This window comes from Neovison vison, chromosome 5 (assembly GCF_020171115.1).
Source record: "Neovison vison isolate M4711 chromosome 5, ASM_NN_V1, whole genome shotgun sequence".
Classification (NCBI taxonomy): Eukaryota; Metazoa; Chordata; class Mammalia; order Carnivora; family Mustelidae; genus Neogale; species Neogale vison.
Window position 1 is genome coordinate 47549306 of NC_058095.1, and position 17683 is coordinate 47566988.

General features: G+C 54.8%; 3 protein-coding genes across 6 annotated transcripts; 2 read left to right on the top strand and 1 right to left on the bottom strand.

The window, feature by feature from the left end:
• The first annotated feature begins 1480 nt into the window (after positions 1-1480).
• SCRN2 (secernin 2) lies at positions 1481-5050 on the top strand. 4 transcript variants are annotated; one of them, XM_044248808.1, is made up of 8 exons: positions 1481-1530; positions 1888-2061; positions 2293-2474; positions 3034-3233; positions 3671-3886; positions 4024-4189; positions 4309-4489; positions 4751-5050. In XM_044248808.1, the coding sequence occupies exons 2-8, from the start codon at positions 1888-1890 to the stop codon at positions 4907-4909; spliced, it is 1278 nt and encodes a 425-aa protein (XP_044104743.1). In that variant the 5' UTR covers positions 1481-1530; the 3' UTR covers positions 4910-5050. The 4 variants fall into 4 exon arrangements, with proteins under 4 accessions (XP_044104743.1, XP_044104744.1, XP_044104742.1 ...); XM_044248809.1 differs by having other exon boundaries at positions 1500-1525; XM_044248807.1 differs by lacking the exon at positions 1481-1530 and having other exon boundaries at positions 1646-2061.
• A 500-nt stretch (positions 5051-5550) lies between these two features.
• Positions 5551-10424, bottom strand: LRRC46 (leucine rich repeat containing 46). Its single transcript, XM_044248811.1, has 8 exons — positions 10125-10424; positions 9921-10026; positions 8492-8600; positions 7456-7502; positions 7062-7171; positions 6805-6874; positions 6322-6470; positions 5551-6061 (listed from the first exon to the last, which is right to left on the bottom strand). Exons 1-8 carry the CDS (start codon positions 10135-10137, stop codon positions 5694-5696), a joined length of 972 nt encoding a protein of 323 aa, XP_044104746.1. The 5' UTR covers positions 10138-10424; the 3' UTR covers positions 5551-5693.
• On the top strand, positions 8601-16722 carry MRPL10 (mitochondrial ribosomal protein L10). Its single transcript, XM_044248812.1, has 6 exons — positions 8601-8619; positions 10587-10662; positions 12981-13150; positions 13994-14158; positions 14409-14553; positions 15780-16722. The coding sequence occupies exons 2-6, from the start codon at positions 10611-10613 to the stop codon at positions 16034-16036; spliced, it is 789 nt and encodes a 262-aa protein (XP_044104747.1). The 5' UTR covers positions 8601-8619; positions 10587-10610; the 3' UTR covers positions 16037-16722.
• The last annotated feature ends 961 nt before the right edge of the window (positions 16723-17683 follow it).

Sequence of the window (17683 nt, forward strand, 5' to 3'; positions counted from 1 at the left end):
TCCACTCCCCACCCGTGGTGGAGAATCACAGATCTAGTTCAATGCTGTCATTTTACTACCGGGGAAACTGAGGTCCTCAAGGAAGAAGTGACCTGCCCAAAGAGACACTCCAGGTCCACTGCAGAAGCAAGACAAGATGCCAGCATTCTGAGTTTCAGGTGATACTCTTCCCTGCTTCCTGCCCAGCTTCTAGATAATTCTTCTCTGCAAGTGGCAGTGCACCTTCTGAAAGTGAAGCCCATCTCCTTAGGGACAGCTTCCTTTTCAGAATCAGCCTTGGATACCTATAGGCAATTAAGAATTATCTCGGATTTCATATCCCCCAAACAGCCTTATCTGGTGCACCTGCCCATAGCCTGCCTCCTGGGGAAAACGTGGTCTTCATTTCCCTCCCAGGAATGACCCCAGGCTGCCACGCTGTCACCAAGGGCTCTGAGCAGCAGCCTTATTTGTTGGCAGGATGGATGTGGGAGAAGTAAAGAATCTGCAGTATCTCTCCTGTCCCCAATCCTGGAGGGCTCCACAGAGCAAAAGGAGTAGCATACATTTGCTTAAGTGCCGGTTACAGAGAGGGTTAATAGGGGAAAATGACCTGGAAAGCAGAACATTTGGGATCAGAGTCCACCCACACATCAATATGTGCCCCCTTGGCCAAGACTTCTTTGCTGGGGGCGCCTGGGTGGCTCAGTGGATTAAGCCACTGCCTTCAGCTCAGGTCATGGTCTCGGGGTCCTGAGATGGAGCCCCATGTTAGGCTCTCTGCTTGGCAGAGAGCCTGCTTCCCCCTCTCTCTCTGCCTGCCTCTCTGCCTACTTGTGATCTCTCTTTGTCAAATAAATAAATAAAATCTTAAAAAAAAAAAAAAAGACTTCTTTGCTGTTTCAGTTTCACTCTATTTAAAGGCACCAAATCTTTGGACTAGAAATTTTCAAATATCCTTTCAAAGCTATCTTTCTAGGAGTTCAAGCACTGTGGGGCAGAATCCACCTTTTGGGGTCAGGTGGGTTTTGAGAATATATGCGTTTTAAAAAATGCATTAACCCTACACCTTCAGCCCTGTGACAATCTGACAGATCTTGCGCCCTGGTGGGGACTGGGGTAGGTCGCACCTTTGTAATTCAAACCAGGACACGAGTAGCTGAGTTCTCTCCTCCAGATGCCCCAGCAATCTGCGCTCTCTAACAGATCTGGTTTTTATTTCCTCTCTTTTCACGTGGGCTTCTTTCCACCCCCAGCTCCTGCTCCCCATAGGGACCCCATTGGAAGTGCCCCCGGATTCGTCGCAGCCTTTTTCCAGCCTGAGAGCGGCGCCGGCAAGGACAGGTTGCCTAACACGGTTTCCGAGGCCGCTCCGCTCCAAGAACTAGTGCTGGCGCGCGCCCTGGTGGAAGACGGTAGAACTGCAAGCGCTTGGTTCTGGCTCCGCCTTCCGGGCCAAAGCCTTCCAGGTCACCTGGGAGCCTCCGCCCAATGACCCGAACCGGAGGCGGTGGCTGTCGGGACTAAGCTGGGGATCTTGGAGGGAGTAAGGTTAGGGGCAGACCGTATTGGGGAAGAGAGAAAGTGGGTATAGAATGGGGGCGTGGAGGGAGGGGTAGCGTGTTGAGGGAGGGGGTCCCGCGACTGCGCCGGAGAGCCGGGCTCCCGGTAGGGCAGGACCCTGGGAGCGTGCGTTCTGCGCCCGCCTGCGGAGCCGCGAGCCTGGAGCCCGGGCCGAGAGCTGGTGCCTCCGCCTGTGTACGGTGCTGAGCATCGCGAATCCAACGGCAGTGACCTCCGAGTGTCTCTTGACACGTGTTGGGATAGGGGCTCCCAGGGGTCTGAGCTCTGGCCAGGATGGTGGAGAGGTCGCCCGAAGAGGACCCATTCCTCCCCACCTCTCCCCAGATGGCTTCTTGGAACCCCGACGCCCCGCGTTCCTGCGATTGCTTTGTCTCGGTACCCCCGGCCTCGGCCATCCCCGCCGTGATCTTTGCCAAGAACTCTGACCGGCCCCGGGACGAAGTGCAGGAGGTGGTGTTTGTACCCGCAAGCACTCACCCCCCTGGAAGCCGGCTCCAGGTGGGTTAGGCCTTATGGAAGAGCTAGGAGCTGTGGCAGATCTGAGCCTCCGCCTCAGACGTGCCTCCTCCGCTCCTCAGGCCCCTGGAAAGCCACCACAGGTGCAGGAAAGAGCATGACCTTCTGGTCTACCAGCCTGGACCTAGCCTCTGACTTAGCCTGCTCCTGGGCTAGTGGGAATACTAAAACCCTTTATGAGTAGGCTCTCCCCTTCTCCCCTCTTACCTGCAGTGCACCTACATTGAGGTGGACCAGGTGTCAGAGACTCATGCGGTGATCCTGAGCCGACCTTCGTGGCTCTGGGGGGCAGAGATGGGCGCCAATGAACATGGTGTCTGCATTGGCAATGAGGCGGTGTGGACCAAGGAGCCAGTTGGCAAGGGGGAAGCCCTGCTGGGCATGGATCTGCTCAGGTGGGGACACTGCCCTCCCTTATCGTCTGGTGCTGGAAGTCTGAGAGCTGAGTGCCATTCCCCCCTCCCCTAAGCTCGGGTCACGGGGCCCCCTTCTTTTTGTCCCCCTTGCGAGCCCAGACAGGCTGCCCCCGCTCCTCCTCTCTTCTGGCCCCATCTCCAGTCTCGTAAGGAGCTCCCAAGTATGGCCCCTTCTGTGCCTCCCCTGGCCCAGAAATAGGGCAGTGGTTTCACATTTCTTTTTTCAGTAGAAGCGCTCCCCCCCCCCCGCCCCCCAATGGAGTCCCAATGTATGAAGCGAGTTAAAGCAGAGCCGCTCGGGTTGAAGAGAGGCTGGGGGGCGTGGTGTGCTTCTCTCTCCGAGACCAAGTTTCAGGCCTTTTCAGGGGACCCTCAGAGCCAAACTTGAAAACCCCTGGCCTAACTGCGCTCCACACAACCACTGTGGGCAGATTGTGTAACGCGGGCCTCCCCGGGCTGCGTCTGTCCACTGGGGCTTCTGTCACCCGCCGCCAGTACCTCACTGCCCTTCTGGTCCCGGCCCCTCTCCCCGTGCCAGGCTTGCCTTAGAACGGAGCCGCTCTGCCCTGGAGGCCTTGCACGTTATCACGGGCTTGCTGGAGCGCCATGGGCAAGGGGGCAGCTGCCGGGAGGACCCTGCCCCGTTCTGCTACCACAACACTTTCCTGCTGGCTGACCGGACTGAGGCGTGGGTGCTGGAGACGGCGGGGAGGCTGTGGGCCGCACAGAGGATCCGGGGTGAGGGCCCGGCACTGGGGCCTGCCTCCTGGAGGCGTCCCCTTCGGCCAGCCTTGGAAGGGGGTGGGATGAGGGCCGGGCAGGGCGGATCCAGGTGCAAACCTCAGGGTGGTCAGCGTACCTGGGGTGGTGGGAGATGAGCCCACTGAGGACCCTTTCCCCTTCGATTGCTTAAATCCTCTTTGTGCTCTAGCCTGCTGCTTCCTCTGGGGAGCCTTCCTGGACTCCCTGGTGGTTAGCCCCCCCGCCCCCCCACCCCCAGTATATGCAAGCAGGTGCTTCTTCCTTGCACTTGCCACAGCCTCAAGCTCACGTGTCTGTCTCCGTCTCCACGAGGGAAGGGCTGTTTTCTTCACTGCCCTGTTCTCAGCCCCTGGCACAGAGTAGGTGCTTCATGATAAAGGAGCCATTCCCTCCCCTTCCCGCCTCCTCCACAGAGGGGGCCCGCAACATCTCCAACCAGCTGAGCATTGGCACAGACATCTCCGCCGAACACTCAGAGCTGCGGACCCATGCCCTGGCCCAGGGCTGGTGGGGTGGGCAGAGCGCTTTCGACTTCGCTCAGGTCTTCTCCCTGACTCAGCAGCCTGTGCGCATGGAAGCTGCCAAAGCCCGCTTTCAGGCCGGGCGAGAGCTGCTGCAGCAGCAGCGAGGTCAGTGAGTGGACGGCAGCGGGCTGGGGGCCCGAGGGCCATGGCAGTGCCGGCCTCTCTCCCCTCCCACAGACTTTACCTGGGGCCAGAGGGTCCCCTTCTGCCCTGGGGGCCCCTCAGCCTGTCCTCCTTCGCAGGGGGCATCACGGCAGAGGTGATGATGGGCATTCTCAGGAACAAGGAGAGTGGCATCTGTATGGACTCGGGAGGCTTTCGCACCACGGCCAGCATGGTGTCCATCCTGCCCCGGGATCCCACACAGCCCTGTGTCCACTTCCTCACTGCCACACCAGACCCATCCAGGTGAGGGGAATGAGGGTGAGGAAGGCAGGGGAGAGCTTGCCAGGCGGGGTATGTGTGTGTGTGTGTGTGTGTCCGGGGGGATGTGATAGCCTTCATTCCTTCCATCTCTGTCCCATTAGGTCAGTGTTCAAACCTTTCATCTTTGGGGCGGGCGCGGCCCCGGCCCCCCAGGTGGTGTCCCCCACTTTTGGAGCACAGGATCCTGTTCGGACCCAGCCCCGATTCCAGACTCAGGTGGATCGCCGGCACAGCCTCTACCGTGGACACCAGGTGGCCCTGGGGCTGATGGAGAGTGGGCAGGTAAGCCCCGGGGATTAGGGGCTACTCTGGGGACATGACTCACTTCTCCCATGCCCAGTTGGGATTCTGGAAATATGAGTGGACCTGGGAGTGGAGGGGAGACTCCAGAGCTGCCAGGAGGAGTCTCTGCCTTCAAAGCTAGCTGCCCAGAGGAATGTCGGGGACCCTGTCCTTTCTCCTGCTTGTGGGAGATGGCAGGTATCTCCCAGTGATCTGGAGGGAAGCCTGTCCCAGGGACTCATCTCTGCCTTTCCTGGGCAGGATCGGGGACAGCAGCTCCGGCAGAAGCAGCGGGACCTGGAGCAGGAAGGCCTGGAGGCTGCACGGCGGCTGCTGGCCGGGGAGTGGGCCCCACCCCCACAGGAGCTGGGCGCCCTCTTCCAGTCCTTTGTGGAGAGGGAGAGCCAGGTATATGGCTGAGCGCCACAGCTGGTCCTGGCCTGGGGTGGGCACAGGACCTCTGGGACGGCAGGATCAGTACAAGCCCTTCACTCCCCTCAGTCTTGTTCTGGGTGGCCAGCTCAGACTTTGCCTTAATAAAGTACACTATTTCACTGTTCAGTGAACTTGATCCCGGCTCTAGTGGGGGTGGGAGAGCCGAGTGAGGGCAAAGGGCAGCCTTGGGCCTCTGGTTGTCTACTGGGCAGCACAGTCTTCTCTTGGGGGATGGGGACTCGATGGGGGAGGCTGTGGCAGGGGTCTGTGAGGAGAGGTGGTCTCCCCAGGTGTGTGTGCGGGTATGCCCAAGAGAATGTGCCTGGCACACTATGGGGCTACTGTTTAAGGAGAATGAGGACCACGGGTTTTTGGTCCTTGGCTTGAACCTTGGAGGGCACACCCCAAGGATGGCAGTGAGCTGTGCCCTCTGGAAAATGGCATCTTCCACACTGTGAGGCCTGCTCAGGGCCCAGGCAGCCAGGTGGGGACCTGAGGTGGGCCAGTCCTTTGGGTGGTTCCCAAAATGTCCAGAAACATGTTCAGTAGAGTTGGGTTCTGTATTTCTGTGACTCCTTCCCACTGCCTTGACTGCTTGATGTCCCCCAATGACATGAAAGACATACTCAGGGCTGGGTGACATTTTACTGGGGGAGCCTCCTGTCACAGGTGAGGGGTCTGAGGAGGAGGGGAGGCCCCACCCATGCCCATGCCCTTTTCTTCCCCCTTCCTTGTTCCTGTGGAATTGCTGGTAGGGACGGGCTGCCCTTCACTTCTTGATTCTTTTGGTCACAGTTTTGGTTGTGCTGGGGGCCCTTGACACAGAGGCCTTGGGGCCTGTGGCTGCTTTGGTCCCCTTCTTTGCCTGGACAGTGCTTTGCTGGCTGGAAACCAGAGGGCAGGGTTTCTTGGTGGCAGAGGTGGCTTGTGGCAAGGAGGCAGGCTTGGGGGGTGTCTCCTTCCCTTGGCTGGGGGTGACAGAGGGACTGCTGTCCTTAGCCACGGGTCCCCCAGGCAGCAGGGGGAGGTCAGTGAGGGCAGGCTTCATCTCCATCCTCTGAAGGTGCTCATTCAGGGCTGTCTGCTGTCTGCGCTCCTTGTGTCTGTCCATCTCCTGCTCCAGCTCCTGGAGGAAGCCTGGGAGGGACAAGACGGTAGGTGGTAGACGGAGCCCTGGGCGTGGCAGGAAGGCCTTTGGCAGGGAGGTCTCTGGATGACCCTTAGAGCAGACTAACCTGCTGCCATCCCTATGAGGAGGGGCCCAGGGTTGGGGTGGGGAGGACGCGTCACTTGCACCCCAGACTGACGCCTAGCCCTGGCAGGACTTAGCTGCCCCAGTGCCGCACAGGGCAGAGGAGAGTTCTAGAGAGGGTGCAAGCCTTGGAAGGCAGGACCACCTCGCTCTGTGCAGAACGGGCTGCTCAGCTCCGGGAACTCCTCCTCTTCATCGTCTGAGGCTTTCTCCTCCTCATCTGAGGCCCAGCGCTCTAACACAGGCTGCTTGTCCAGGTCCAGGAGCAACGGCAGGGCTTCTGTGACCAGCTCCCTGTAGGGCAGAAAGAGCAGAGGACCCCCCCACCCGGGGAGAGCACCCATGGGTGGGGAGCCTGGGAGGAAGTGCAGACACAAGCCACAGCAACCACACTGGGAGGGTTCGTGTTCACAGGCGGGGAGATGGGCCTGTGGTCAGTCCCGGAAAGCTAAGGGCTGGCTCCGTGTGGACCTCGGGGTGAGAGAGAAAAAGTGTCCCACTTGAGCCGGGGTGGAGGAGAAGGCGCTGTGGATAGTGACCAGTTTGCAAGCTGAGAGGGGGCCTGCGTGGAGGTAGGAGGAGGAGCTCGGCCACCCCCCATTTCTTCCTGCCCTCATGTCCTCCTCACCTGTATCCATCCTGTTTGGTGCAGCTGTTTCCGGTCAGGTTGAGGATGAGAAGGCTCTGAGGGAACTCATCTGCGTGCACCAGGGAGAAGGGAACAAGGGTGTCCTACCCCTCTCCCCGCCCAAAGCCTCTGTCTCTTTGTACAGCCTCCCCAGACCCCCAGAGGCCGTGCTGCCAACGCGAGCATGAGGAGATGGTAGCGGAGAAGGGGGTCCCACACAAGGCTTATCCCATGAGCTGGGGCCAGGGCCTTCCTACCCAGCTTCAGTGTTTCTATCAGGTTCTCAGAAAGGTCCAGAAACTGGAGATGTGGGAGGTCACGGAGGTTTTCCACCTGCTTGATTTGGTTTCCTGCCAGAGACAGGAAGCTGTTGGGGGGAAGGAAGGGGTGCAAAGACAGAGCTGCATCATGGAACCACGGGAGGAAGGAAGGAGGACACCAGGCGCCTGGGGGCCCTGGCTGAGCAGCCTGATGATGAGTGGGGACTTGTGGCCCCTTGGGTGGGGGAAGCAGAGCAGGGCTTGTTGGGTCCTCGGTGGACAAGACATTAGGCTTGGAGAAGTCTGGACCAGTTCTCTGGGGCATGGGTGGGTCTCCCCTTCTCCCCGCTCTCTCCCTCTCCCCCAGGCCTGAGCCCTATACACCACGTACCGCAAGGAGGGGACGCAGGCCAGGTTCTCAATCCGCTGGATCTTATTCTGCAGAAAGCAAACGAGTTGGGGAAACTGGGTAGAACCTGTCCCCTGTTGCCGCTGGCGAACTGGCGCTCTGGGAATGACCCCCTGCCCCCTGAACTGGTTCTCGCTACCTGGGGATGATTTGCTTTCTCTGGGTGGATGGTCAAGGGGGGATCAACTTGGGGGCTAGCTATGCTTCATTAAAGTATACGCTGCTCAGCCCACAACCACAGAGGGGCCTGGAAGTCAAGAAGGAGACCAAGGGGCCACGGGGCAGTAAGTGGAGGCCTGAGCGGTGGCTTAGGTACACACAGGGAGTAATGGGCACACGTGACTTTGATTTGTAAAGTTCCTGCGGGGAAAGACGAAAGGAGCGGGGTACAGTCAACCTGGAGGACCCTGAAACTCAGTCAGTCAACCACCACCACCACCACCACCTCCGACAACAAAACAGCCTTCAAGGTTCTGAAGGATGCAGTAGAATCTTCTGGCTCCCTCTTCCACTTCTATAAAACAGGAAATGGGCTCGAGCTATATATATATAACATGATAAGGTAGATACCAAAAAGAACTTTGAGGCCCAGAGAAGTTGTCTGACAAAAAAACCAGTGATTCAAGAGCATGCTTAGGATTTCTTCAGGGAGGATTGCTCTTCCAACTGAAGAGAATTCCTGATTCATCTGGGAACAGTTCCTTCCTTCTTTTCTTCCCCTTCCCTCTTTCCTTCCTTCCTCTTCTTCCTTCCTTCCTTTTCTTTCTTTTTTTCTTTCCTTCCTTTCTTCCAAGTAATCTCTACACCTAATGTGGGGCTTGAACTTACAATCCTGAGATCAAGAGTGCATGCTCTACAGATAAGCCAATCAGGCACCCATATAGGAACAGTTTCAATGAAGGTCTGCCTCCCTGAATGGCAGGGAATGGGCAAGGTGACCTGATTGGTTGTTTTTGGATTAAACAGACTTGGTCCACAGAGGGTGAAGGGGGAAGAAGGGCAGGAGGCAAGAAGTTACCGCTTGCAGATAAAGGCTGTGAAGGTTCTGGAGGCCCTCAAGATTCCCGATAGTGGTAATCCCCTCCCGGTCCAGGCGGACAGTCTGCAGTTCAGCCAGAGTGTGAAACCTGGAAGAACAGTCAGCAGGTATTGTAATGGAATGCCACTTCTATATTGTCTCAGCAGGGAAGATGGGAGGGGGAGGAAAGGGGTTTCAAGATAAGTGCCTTTGATGAGATGTCAGGAACTCATGAGGCGGTGTCCCCATCATGAAACCATGAAACTGGAGACCTGGATCTTGGTCAGAAGCACTGGGAAGGATCAGAGGGTGAGAGGAGTAGAAGGCCCTTGGACCAGGAAATGGGTGATAGCAGCTTATGGTTCCTGGAGAGACTCAGAGGCAAGGGAAGACTTCCTTGAACCAGCGTGGACGGTGGAAGCTGGGACCGGGGCAGAGATGAGACAACTTGGAAGGAGGATCCGTCCTTCCTTCCCTTTTGAGTGGTCCATGGAAGGACCTTTTTCCCATTCACTCATTCATTCATCCCACAATATTTACTGCATGCCCACTAGAGACAAATGAGAGTCCCTGCCCATCATTATTCGACAAGCCGGCCAAACATCTATGACAAGTGGATGACAGACACAAGTACAAGGGACCAAAGGAGTGCCTGAACTGTGCATGGACTCCTGAATTGGGGGACAGGGAATGCTTCCTGGAGGAGGTGATGTAAGTGGGAGTTGGCTGGGAAGGTGAGAAGGGGATGAGGAGAAGGCATGTCAAACAGAAGGAACAGTGTGTGCTAATCCAGGCTTTCTCCAACATTAAAGTTGGGGTCCATGAGTCCCTTGGAATTTTTGTTCAAATGCAGTTTCTGGTTAAGTAGGTCTGGGGTGGGCCTGAGAGTCATTACTAACAACCTCCCAGGTGATGTTGCTCAGCACCAATCTGAGAAGTAAGGCGCTAAGGTGTGAGAATGTCAGGTCTTAGAGGAATAGTGGAGAACGGCAAGAAATAAGGCTAAAAAGGCAGCAGAGCTCAACTCATGCTAAGGCATTTGGATTTTATTCTGGAAGTACTAGAGAGCCAAGGAAAGTTCCATCAAGGTGTGCCTGATCAGATTTATCATTTAAAAGGATCACTTTGGTAACAGTACAGGGATCCAGGCCCGGGGGCAGGGGAAACTAATTAGGAGTTTGTTGAGAGGTGATGGCCTAAGAGCCTTATTTAAGGCAGTTCAGTGGGCATGGTTTTAAAAGGAAAAAGAAAAGAAAAGGAATAGAATAATGTTTAAGGAGGCAAAATCAATTGGACATGACCACTGATTGAATGCATGGAGTAGGTAAAGAGAGGGATAAAGATGAGTTGACAAACCAGTACAGCTCAGGGGACTGGTCATCCTGTGTGTTTCAATCGTCCACCACCTCCTTCTACCCCTGGCACTCACATCTTCTCTGACAGATCCTCATCTTCAGGGAACGTCAAGTTCCGCTTGGTGATAAGGGCTTCAGTAATGCAGATGCCCCCTTCCTCTGGACTCTGGGCAAGCTTAGCTGTGAAAAGATGAGTCCAATTGTTACGTTTCTTATTCTTGGAAACCCGACCGTACCGTTATCCGAATCTTCTACTCACCACCCCATCCCCTACTCACCTCCGGGCATCATTTAAAGGCTACTGGCCTGGCATGGGCTTAGGACGAAGGGAAGCCGACCAACTTGGATAGCCCCGGGGGTGGCGGAACCCAGGATGGTGTGAGGAGGGAGAAGCTCGGAGACTCGAGGGATAAGGGAAAGTGGTTGATTCAGAGCTAATGCATGAGGTGCGGTAGAAGACAAAAGTAAATCTAGGCGGCGGCTCAGGAGTTTGACGAGTGAAACGGGGCTAGTAAAACTGGGAGATTGTGGGTAGAGAGTGGCGGGTGCGGATGGAAAGAAAAGAGCTGTGCCCCAGAGTCCAAGCGTCGTTGCTAGGAGACTGGACGCCCGGTTGGGCGTCAGTGGGGCGGGCTCCCAGCGGCTCAGCGCATGCGGATTAGTGCTCCAGCCGGCGGATTCGCGGGCTGTTTCCGGTCCCAGGACTTCCCACAATCCTTAGCTCCTTCTGTCCCTTCCAGCTCCCGACTGTGCTTCCGGTGGCGATGGCTGCGGCCGTGTCTGGGATGCTGCGAGGGGGTCTCCTGCCCCGGGCGGGTAAGGAGCGGCCTAGGTCCTCATGGCGCGTTCCGGACGGCGCTCTCTAGTTCTGTCTCCCCTCCTCCACTACTGACCCTCTCCCGCAATCTCTTAATCCAGACAGCTCCTGATGACCCCTGAACACAGCTAGATCGCTGGTCTCCTTCCTTCGTCTAATTCCCTGTGGCTGCAGACATTAGTAGTAACAGCAGCGCAGCAACAATGACAGCGACAACCACAGTGTTTCTTCCCTCCGCCCGAGGCCCCCTTCCTTCTCTGCGTTTCTGTAATCCACCACCCAGCTCCTGCTCGCCTCCACTTTCCTTTGCTTGTACCACTGCCCGCCCGGACCTTGGCGCTGTGCCATCTTTTCACGGTCTCGGCCTAAATGTCACCTGCTCAGGCCTGCCCTGGCCACCTTCTGCAAAGCAGGTTTTTGTTGTTAAAATGTGTATTTTGCAGCCTGTTTATGGACCCCTTTCACCCCTCAGTCTGTAATTTTGCATTTGTTTATGTGTTGTTTCCTGTTTTAGACTTCACATTCGGTAAAGGCAGAACCCTTATGTTCATTCAGCGTAGCCGGCAGGTGGCGTGGTGCCTGGCATTAAGCATGTAATAGACATTTGTTTAATGAATGATTTCACTCACATAATATAGGCCAGGCACAGTGGTAAATAAATGATTTACATGTATTATCTCATTTAAATCTTAAAGCATGTCACGGAGAAGTCATGATCATCTCCTCTTTACAGGTGAAGAATTTCAAGTTTAGAGCAGTTGAGTGGTCAAGGTCACAGCTAGTAAGTGACAGAAGAGATTAAAATCTTATTCCATCTAGGGGGGCACCTGGGGGGCTTAGTAGATTTAAGCATCCAACTCTTGGTTTTAGCTTGGATCCTGATCCCAGGGTGGTCAGATTGAGCCCATTTCAGGCTCAGTGCTGCTGAGCTTGGAGTCTGCTTGGCATTCTTGCTTTCCCTCTGAGCACCCCCCTACCTCTTTCTCTTAAAAAAAATCTGGTTCATCTGATCCAAAACCTGTGTTCTTAACTTGGGTTTTGTGGCTGCTGGCAATAAAACCTCTCACCCCAGTAAACCTCCATGCTCTCTATTAGAGCCACCTTCTAGCTGACCTTTTCCCTGAGACCCCATCCCAATCTTGGGAAGGGCTGAAAGTGGGAAGCTCTAGCCTGGGTCCTTTCATTGAAGATGAAGGGGTCAGTTAGGCTTACAGCTTTTAAGTGGCTCCCTTATCTTCTGAGGCGTGCTCTCCAGCGATGCCTGTAAACAAGAACAAGGGAATGGGAGGCTTGTTTGGGGTAGCTGTGAGGGCCGTGTAACTTCTTTTCCCTCTTGCTTCAATTCATGGGCGAAGGCTTCAGAGCAGTTCTAGAGCAATGGTTTTGGACTTCAGCATGCATCCGTAACACTTGAAGGCTTATTAGAGACCACTGTTTGCTGGGCTCCCCTCCAGTGTTTCTGATTCAAGAGGACCAGGACAGGCCGTGAGAACTTAGGTTTCTAACCAGTAACCAGGAGATGCTGATGTTGCTGGCTGAGTAAAGGGAGCACACCTTTAGAATGGTTGGCTTAAACCAGGGGTTGCCATATTGCGGCAGGACTGGTCACCATGTTTTATAAATAAAGTTTTATTAGAATACAGCCACTTCTGCTTGTTTCGTATTGTCTAGGGTTGTTTTCATGATACGATGGCAGGGTTGAGTAGTAGTTGCAGACTGTATGGTTCTTTAACTTTAAAGATTTACTATTTGGCTATTTAAGAAAAATTTGCAGGAGGCCTGGGTGGCTCAGTGGGTTAAGCATCTGCCTTCAGCTCAGGTCATGATCCCGGGGTCTTGGGATCGAGCCATGTGTCAGGCTGCCTGCTCAGCGGGGAGTCTGCTTCTCCTTCGCCCTCTGCCTCTCCACCCCTATTCTGTGTTCTCCATCACATTCTCTCAAAGAAAGAAATAAAATCTTAAAAAAAAAAATAGGAAAAAAATTTGCTCAATCCTCTCCCCCCTTTTTTAATGTGTTCAAATTTACTTTTTCCCTTGTTCTTATCTCCCCCCCCCCAACCCATTTCTGTACATATAGAAGAGCTGGAGAAATGGGAGCCTCAAAGGATCAAACATTTGACCTCAGGTCACTCATTAAAGAGAAGGGAAGTTTGGGGGATTTAGAATTCTTAGCAGACAATTCCTTTTCCCTCTCTTGTGTTGGGTCTAGCTCTGTGAGCCATGGTTGTCTTGCTCAGAGATGGGCTTTTTCTCCATCTGAGACTGACTAAGGACTCTCAGAAGCTGCATGTCACAGCGTTGCCATTTCCCCTCCTAGGTCGGCTGCCCACCCTCCAGACCATCCGCTGTGGCTCTAAGGCTGTTACCCGCCATCGTCGTGTGATGCATTTCCAGCGGCAGAAGCTGATGGCTGTGACTGAGTATATCCCTCCAAAACCTGCTATCAACCCAAGATGCCTACCGAGTCCTCCCAGTCCCCCACCAGAGGTAAGGAGGACACTGCCCGTCCTTGGTGCTGGGATGGTGGATTGATGTGACCTTGTCTCTGAAGCCATAATGAAGTAGCTCTCCAGGACCTACCCCTCCACATCACTACTTCCCATCTTTGACCCCGTGGGCCAGATGTTTTATAAAATGAAATGTGTGCTTGAACCTGCTTGGCATTTTGGGCACTATGGATTGGATGGGCCTCCTGGATTTCCTTCATTCTTTACTTGTCTCCCCCAAATTGTGTGAAAGTTATGCAAGCAGGTGGAGATAGGGGAGAGTATCTCTGTTGTCTTGAAAGGACTTGAAGCTTCTGTGTTTTCCTAGAGGAATGGGAGGAACTTTTTTGTCCTTTAAAAGAGCAGAAAGACCAGGGGAATTTGTACCTTTATGCTTGTTGTCAGGCCCACATGCTGTCAATTTTGAGAAACACTGTTTTCAGAAAATGAAGTCTTATCCTCGGTTCTGAATTAACACTGCAAAAGAATTATCTTATGTTTATAATTGGTGAATTGATTCAACATGAATACAGCATCAGAGAAAGTAATTTTGACCACATTATTGTCATATGTTGACTGGGTCAGACCAGTGACCAGGTCATGGGGATGAGCTTTGTCAGGTGTGACAACACTGCTCTAAAGATCGTGGTTATCCGACAAAAACGAAGGGCAGAATGGGAGGGGGAGCATGTCCTGCGAGGCAGGGCCCCAACCCTCCTCCTGAACACCGATACTTCCCCTGTTTGGGCATCCCTGCGGGTCCCAGCACCCGTTCCCCTGGGGAGAAAGGGGGACAAGGAGAAGGGCAGCTGATGTGCCCTGGGTCATCTCTTCCTGACTACAGGAAACAGGCCTCATCCGCCTCCTCCGTCGGGAGATAGACACGGTTTTCCGAGAGAACCGAATGATAGCTGTCTGCCAGAATGTGGCTCTGAGTGCAGAGGACAAGCTGCTCATACGGCACCGGCTGCGGAAGCACAAGATCCTGTTGAAGGTCTTCCCCAACCAGGTAGGGAGCAGCCCTCTGGTGCGGGCACCCCGCTCCCCTGCCTCCACCAATGCGGACTGCAGGGCCCCTTCCCAGATCAGGTGTGTTCAACCCCCCCGACCCCAAGCAACCCTCCAGTCTGGTGCCTGCACTGTGACTGGGGGTCGAGGAGACTGTCAGCTTGCACTCACAGCCTGACTTGGCCTGTGACTGGGGTGGGCAGCCTTTCCTCCCACTTGTCCCTAGGAAGCTGTTTATTCTGCTGTTCCAGGTTCTAAAGCCTTTCCTGGAGGATTCCAAGTACCAGAACCTGCTGCCCCTCTTTGTGGGGCACAACTTCCTGCTGGTCAGTGAGGAGCCCAAGGTCAAGGAGATGGTACGAGTCTTGAAGAGTGTGCCCTTCCTGCCACTGCTAGGTGAGCAAGCACCCTTGTGGGTTGAAGATGGGGATGAAGGGGAGTGGGTGCTATGCGGCCTGATGCCATCTGCTAAGTACACATGGGTAGAACTGTGGCCATCCTTGTGGGTGGCCATCACTCACAGATGGGGCCTGAGTCAGTAGCACCATTTGTTGAGGGCTACCTGTGTCCTTCCGGAACCTGTGTTGGCTCACTACTCTGCGTCTATCCATCCTTCCTCCCTCCCTCCCTCCCGCCATGTCTCCCTCCCTTCTTTCTTTCTTTTTTATATTTATTTATTTTAGGGAGAGAGAGAGTTCAGGCAGGGGGCGGGTGAGGGGCAGGGCCAGAGGGAGGTGGGGAGGTAGAGAAGCAGACTCCATGCTGAGCAGGGAGTCCCATGCAGGGCTGGATCTCACAAGCCTGAGAGCATAACCTGAGGCAAAACCAAGAGTCGGATCTTAACCACCTGAGCCACCCAGGCGCCCCCAGTCCGGCATCATTTCTGCCCTTGGGGAGAAGAGGAGGGAAAACAGAGAGGCCTCTGCAGGGAGAGGAAGTTCAGACACCTTGAGTCTAGCAGTGGGGTACAGAAAGCCACACAGACGGTGATACTTAAAACAAACCCCCCCAGGTAAGGGACACCAAAGGGCAGGGAGCAGTGTTTCCCGGACTCCTCTGATACTGGGGATCCCCAGAGATGGTTCTTTTATAGAGAAGACTGGTTTTATAGGTCTCCGTGGACCACCCCCTACCCCACTAATACACACCCTGTGGTTCTTTTTATTTTTCTTAAGATTTTATTTATTTGACAGAGAGAGATCACAAGTAGGCTGAGAGAGAGGGGAAGCAGGCTCCCCGTGGAGCAGAGAGCCCAATGCGGGGCTTGATCCCAGGACCCCGAGACCATGGCCTGAATTGAAGGCAGAGGCTTAATCCACTGAGCCACCCAGGCACCCCGCGCCCTGTGGTTCTTTAAGAAAGTTTAGGAAACCATGACTTAGTGGCAGTTGGGCCAGGTGGATGTCCTATGTCAGGGTTTTCTAGGGAAGAGTTAGGAAGGAAGGGAGGGGAGTAGTCCCCGACTGAGGGGGAATTGGGCAGGGCAGGCATGGGAACCAGATTCGGGGAGGGCTGGGAGGTGGAGAAGGGCAACAGAGCATGCGTTGGGATCTTGATCGTTGTTTTCAGAGGAGAGAGGAGAGAGGCGTTCGTGGCGCCCGGCTGACCCTGTGTTCTTCCAGGTGGCTGCATTGATGACACTATCCTCAGCAGACAAGGCTTCATCAACTACTCCCAGCTTCCCAGCCTGGCCCTGGTGCAGGGCGAGCTGGTAGGAGGGCTCACCTTCCGCATGGCCCAGACCCACCTCTTGCTTCAGCACCAGTCCTCCCAGCTGACGGCCCTGCTGGACCAGTACATCAGACAGCAACAGGCGGGGGACTCTGTGGCGCCGGCCGGCGAGCAGCCCACTTCTCCTGACCCTATTCCGAACTCCTAGTCAGCCTGTTGTACCCGGCCTGCCCATAAACACACTCTGCCCCTGTGGGCCGCACCCTCATCCATCAGAGATGTGGAAGCACTTCCACATCTGGGTGGGGAGTGGCGTTTGTGACCTGACTTTGCTGAGCCTGACTTCCCAGACACAGGGCCACATGGGGATGCAGAGACACCCCATTTCCGAGTAGAGGCTCTGAATCACTGTCTTTGTCTCCAGTATTCCCACCCTGGGACCTAACAGGAACAGGCTTTCGGCTCTCCGGGCCCTGGCAGAGAAGCTGAACAGACGAGGAAGTTGCACTCTGCCTCCATGTTACTGTCCCTTGCTGCAACATGTCTCCTGGCCTATCGCACCGCTGGATTGGTTCCCCCTCGGTGCTTGTGCTGAGAATCAGGCTCTGTGCTCACCGCTTGACACACCTCAGTTCTTCTCACTATGTCTCCATATCACACCCATTTCACAGAGAAGTTCAGTCGTCTGCCCAAGGTCATGCAGCTAATAAGAGGCCAAACAGGGACTTGAACTAGGCTTTCTCTCTGCTCAGAAGACTGTTCCCTGGATTTCTGCCCTCGAGCTTCCTCATTAGGGTCCGGGGTGTGCCTGAGTGTTAATTCTCCACCCTCGGGGTGTGTCACATTATGGAAAGGTTGGGAGCACTGGTTGATGATAAAATGAAATGCATTTTACTTCCTCTGTTTTGCTGTGTGTGAGCTGATATATCCTCCGTGTAGTCTTATTCTCATGGCCACCTCTGATTCTCACTTCCCCTCCTAGAATATCCTTCCTCTTTCCATGTCCAGGTCCCCTTCCTCCCTGGACCAATCCCACATGGCATCTCTTACTTGTTTGTCCTTTTGAAGGCGGCTGCCAGCTCTGCCCATTAGCCAGCATGATCCAGGTGATTCTGAACAACATCTGGGCCAAACGAGAATTCTGTATTAATGAGGGGGTCTGGAGGCTCTTGATGGAAGGCCTCACCCCAATCCTGGAGAACCAAAAGTTCCTAATGAATTAGTATGTTTAACTAGAAGACTGCCCTTGTCCTTGATTGGAGTAGGGAAGGTGGCTGTCGTGCTTTCCTCCCAGATCTGGGGCCGTGCCACAGCCGCTCTGGCTGTGTTCTGTGGCCCGGTCTGGGTCCGATTTCCCACGGTTCCCAGCTCGGTGTTGTATGCCCCAGGGATGCTTGATCAATCTGAAGTGAGTTAAAAGGCTCCGGAGGCTGGTGGATGTCAGAGCTGGTCTGGCCAATGCTGCCCAATATCCTCCCTGACTCCCAGACACCTGCTGGGTGCCAGCAACGCCCTCCTGGGGCAGCAGGAGCTGTGCTGAGGCTATGAATGGCTGAGAAAACAGGCATCTCCTGAGAAATGTGTAGGATCCTGTAGGGTAAACCGAGGCCTGGGGGAAGGAGGTGGCCCAAATTCCTTCTGGACCAAAGAACCCGCGCTGCATCCTTCACCTAATGCTGATGCCTGAGGCCCTGCCATTAAAAACTCACTTCCCAGAAAGCAGCCTCACTGCTTAAAGCTGTGAGTCCATTTTGCATTCATTTTAACCAGGTTTAGACTTTTTTTACAAAGACTTTATTAAGAGTGCATGTATGAGAGTGGGGGAAGGAACAGAGGGACAGAGAGAACCTCAAGC

What these genes read in the sequence shown, in the direction of transcription:
- SCRN2 (XM_044248807.1), top strand. Translation starts at nt 1,837, where the DNA reads ATGGTGGAGAGGTCGCCCGAAGAGGACCCATTCCTCCCCACCTCTCCC. An exon ending in CTGGGCATGGATCTGCTCAG is followed by an intron (nt 2,475 to 3,033) that starts GTGGGGACACTG and finishes TCCCCGTGCCAG; the next exon opens with GCTTGCCTTAGAACGGAGCC. An exon ending in GGCTGATGGAGAGTGGGCAG is followed by an intron (nt 4,490 to 4,750) that starts GTAAGCCCCGGG and finishes TTTCCTGGGCAG; the next exon opens with GATCGGGGACAGCAGCTCCG.
- LRRC46 (XM_044248811.1), bottom strand. An exon ending in GCCTGCGTCCCCTCCTTGCG is followed by an intron (nt 7,172 to 7,455) that starts GTACGTGGTGTA and finishes TCCCCCCAACAG; the next exon opens with CTTCCTGTCTCTGGCAGGAA. An exon ending in ACCAAACAGGATGGATACAG is followed by an intron (nt 6,471 to 6,804) that starts GTGAGGAGGACA and finishes TCTGCCCTACAG; the next exon opens with GGAGCTGGTCACAGAAGCCC.
- MRPL10 (XM_044248812.1), top strand. Translation starts at nt 10,611, where the DNA reads ATGGCTGCGGCCGTGTCTGGGATGCTGCGAGGGGGTCTCCTGCCCCGG. An exon ending in GGGTCTCCTGCCCCGGGCGG is followed by an intron (nt 10,663 to 12,980) that starts GTAAGGAGCGGC and finishes TTCCCCTCCTAG; the next exon opens with GTCGGCTGCCCACCCTCCAG. An exon ending in TGAAGGTCTTCCCCAACCAG is followed by an intron (nt 14,159 to 14,408) that starts GTAGGGAGCAGC and finishes CTGCTGTTCCAG; the next exon opens with GTTCTAAAGCCTTTCCTGGA.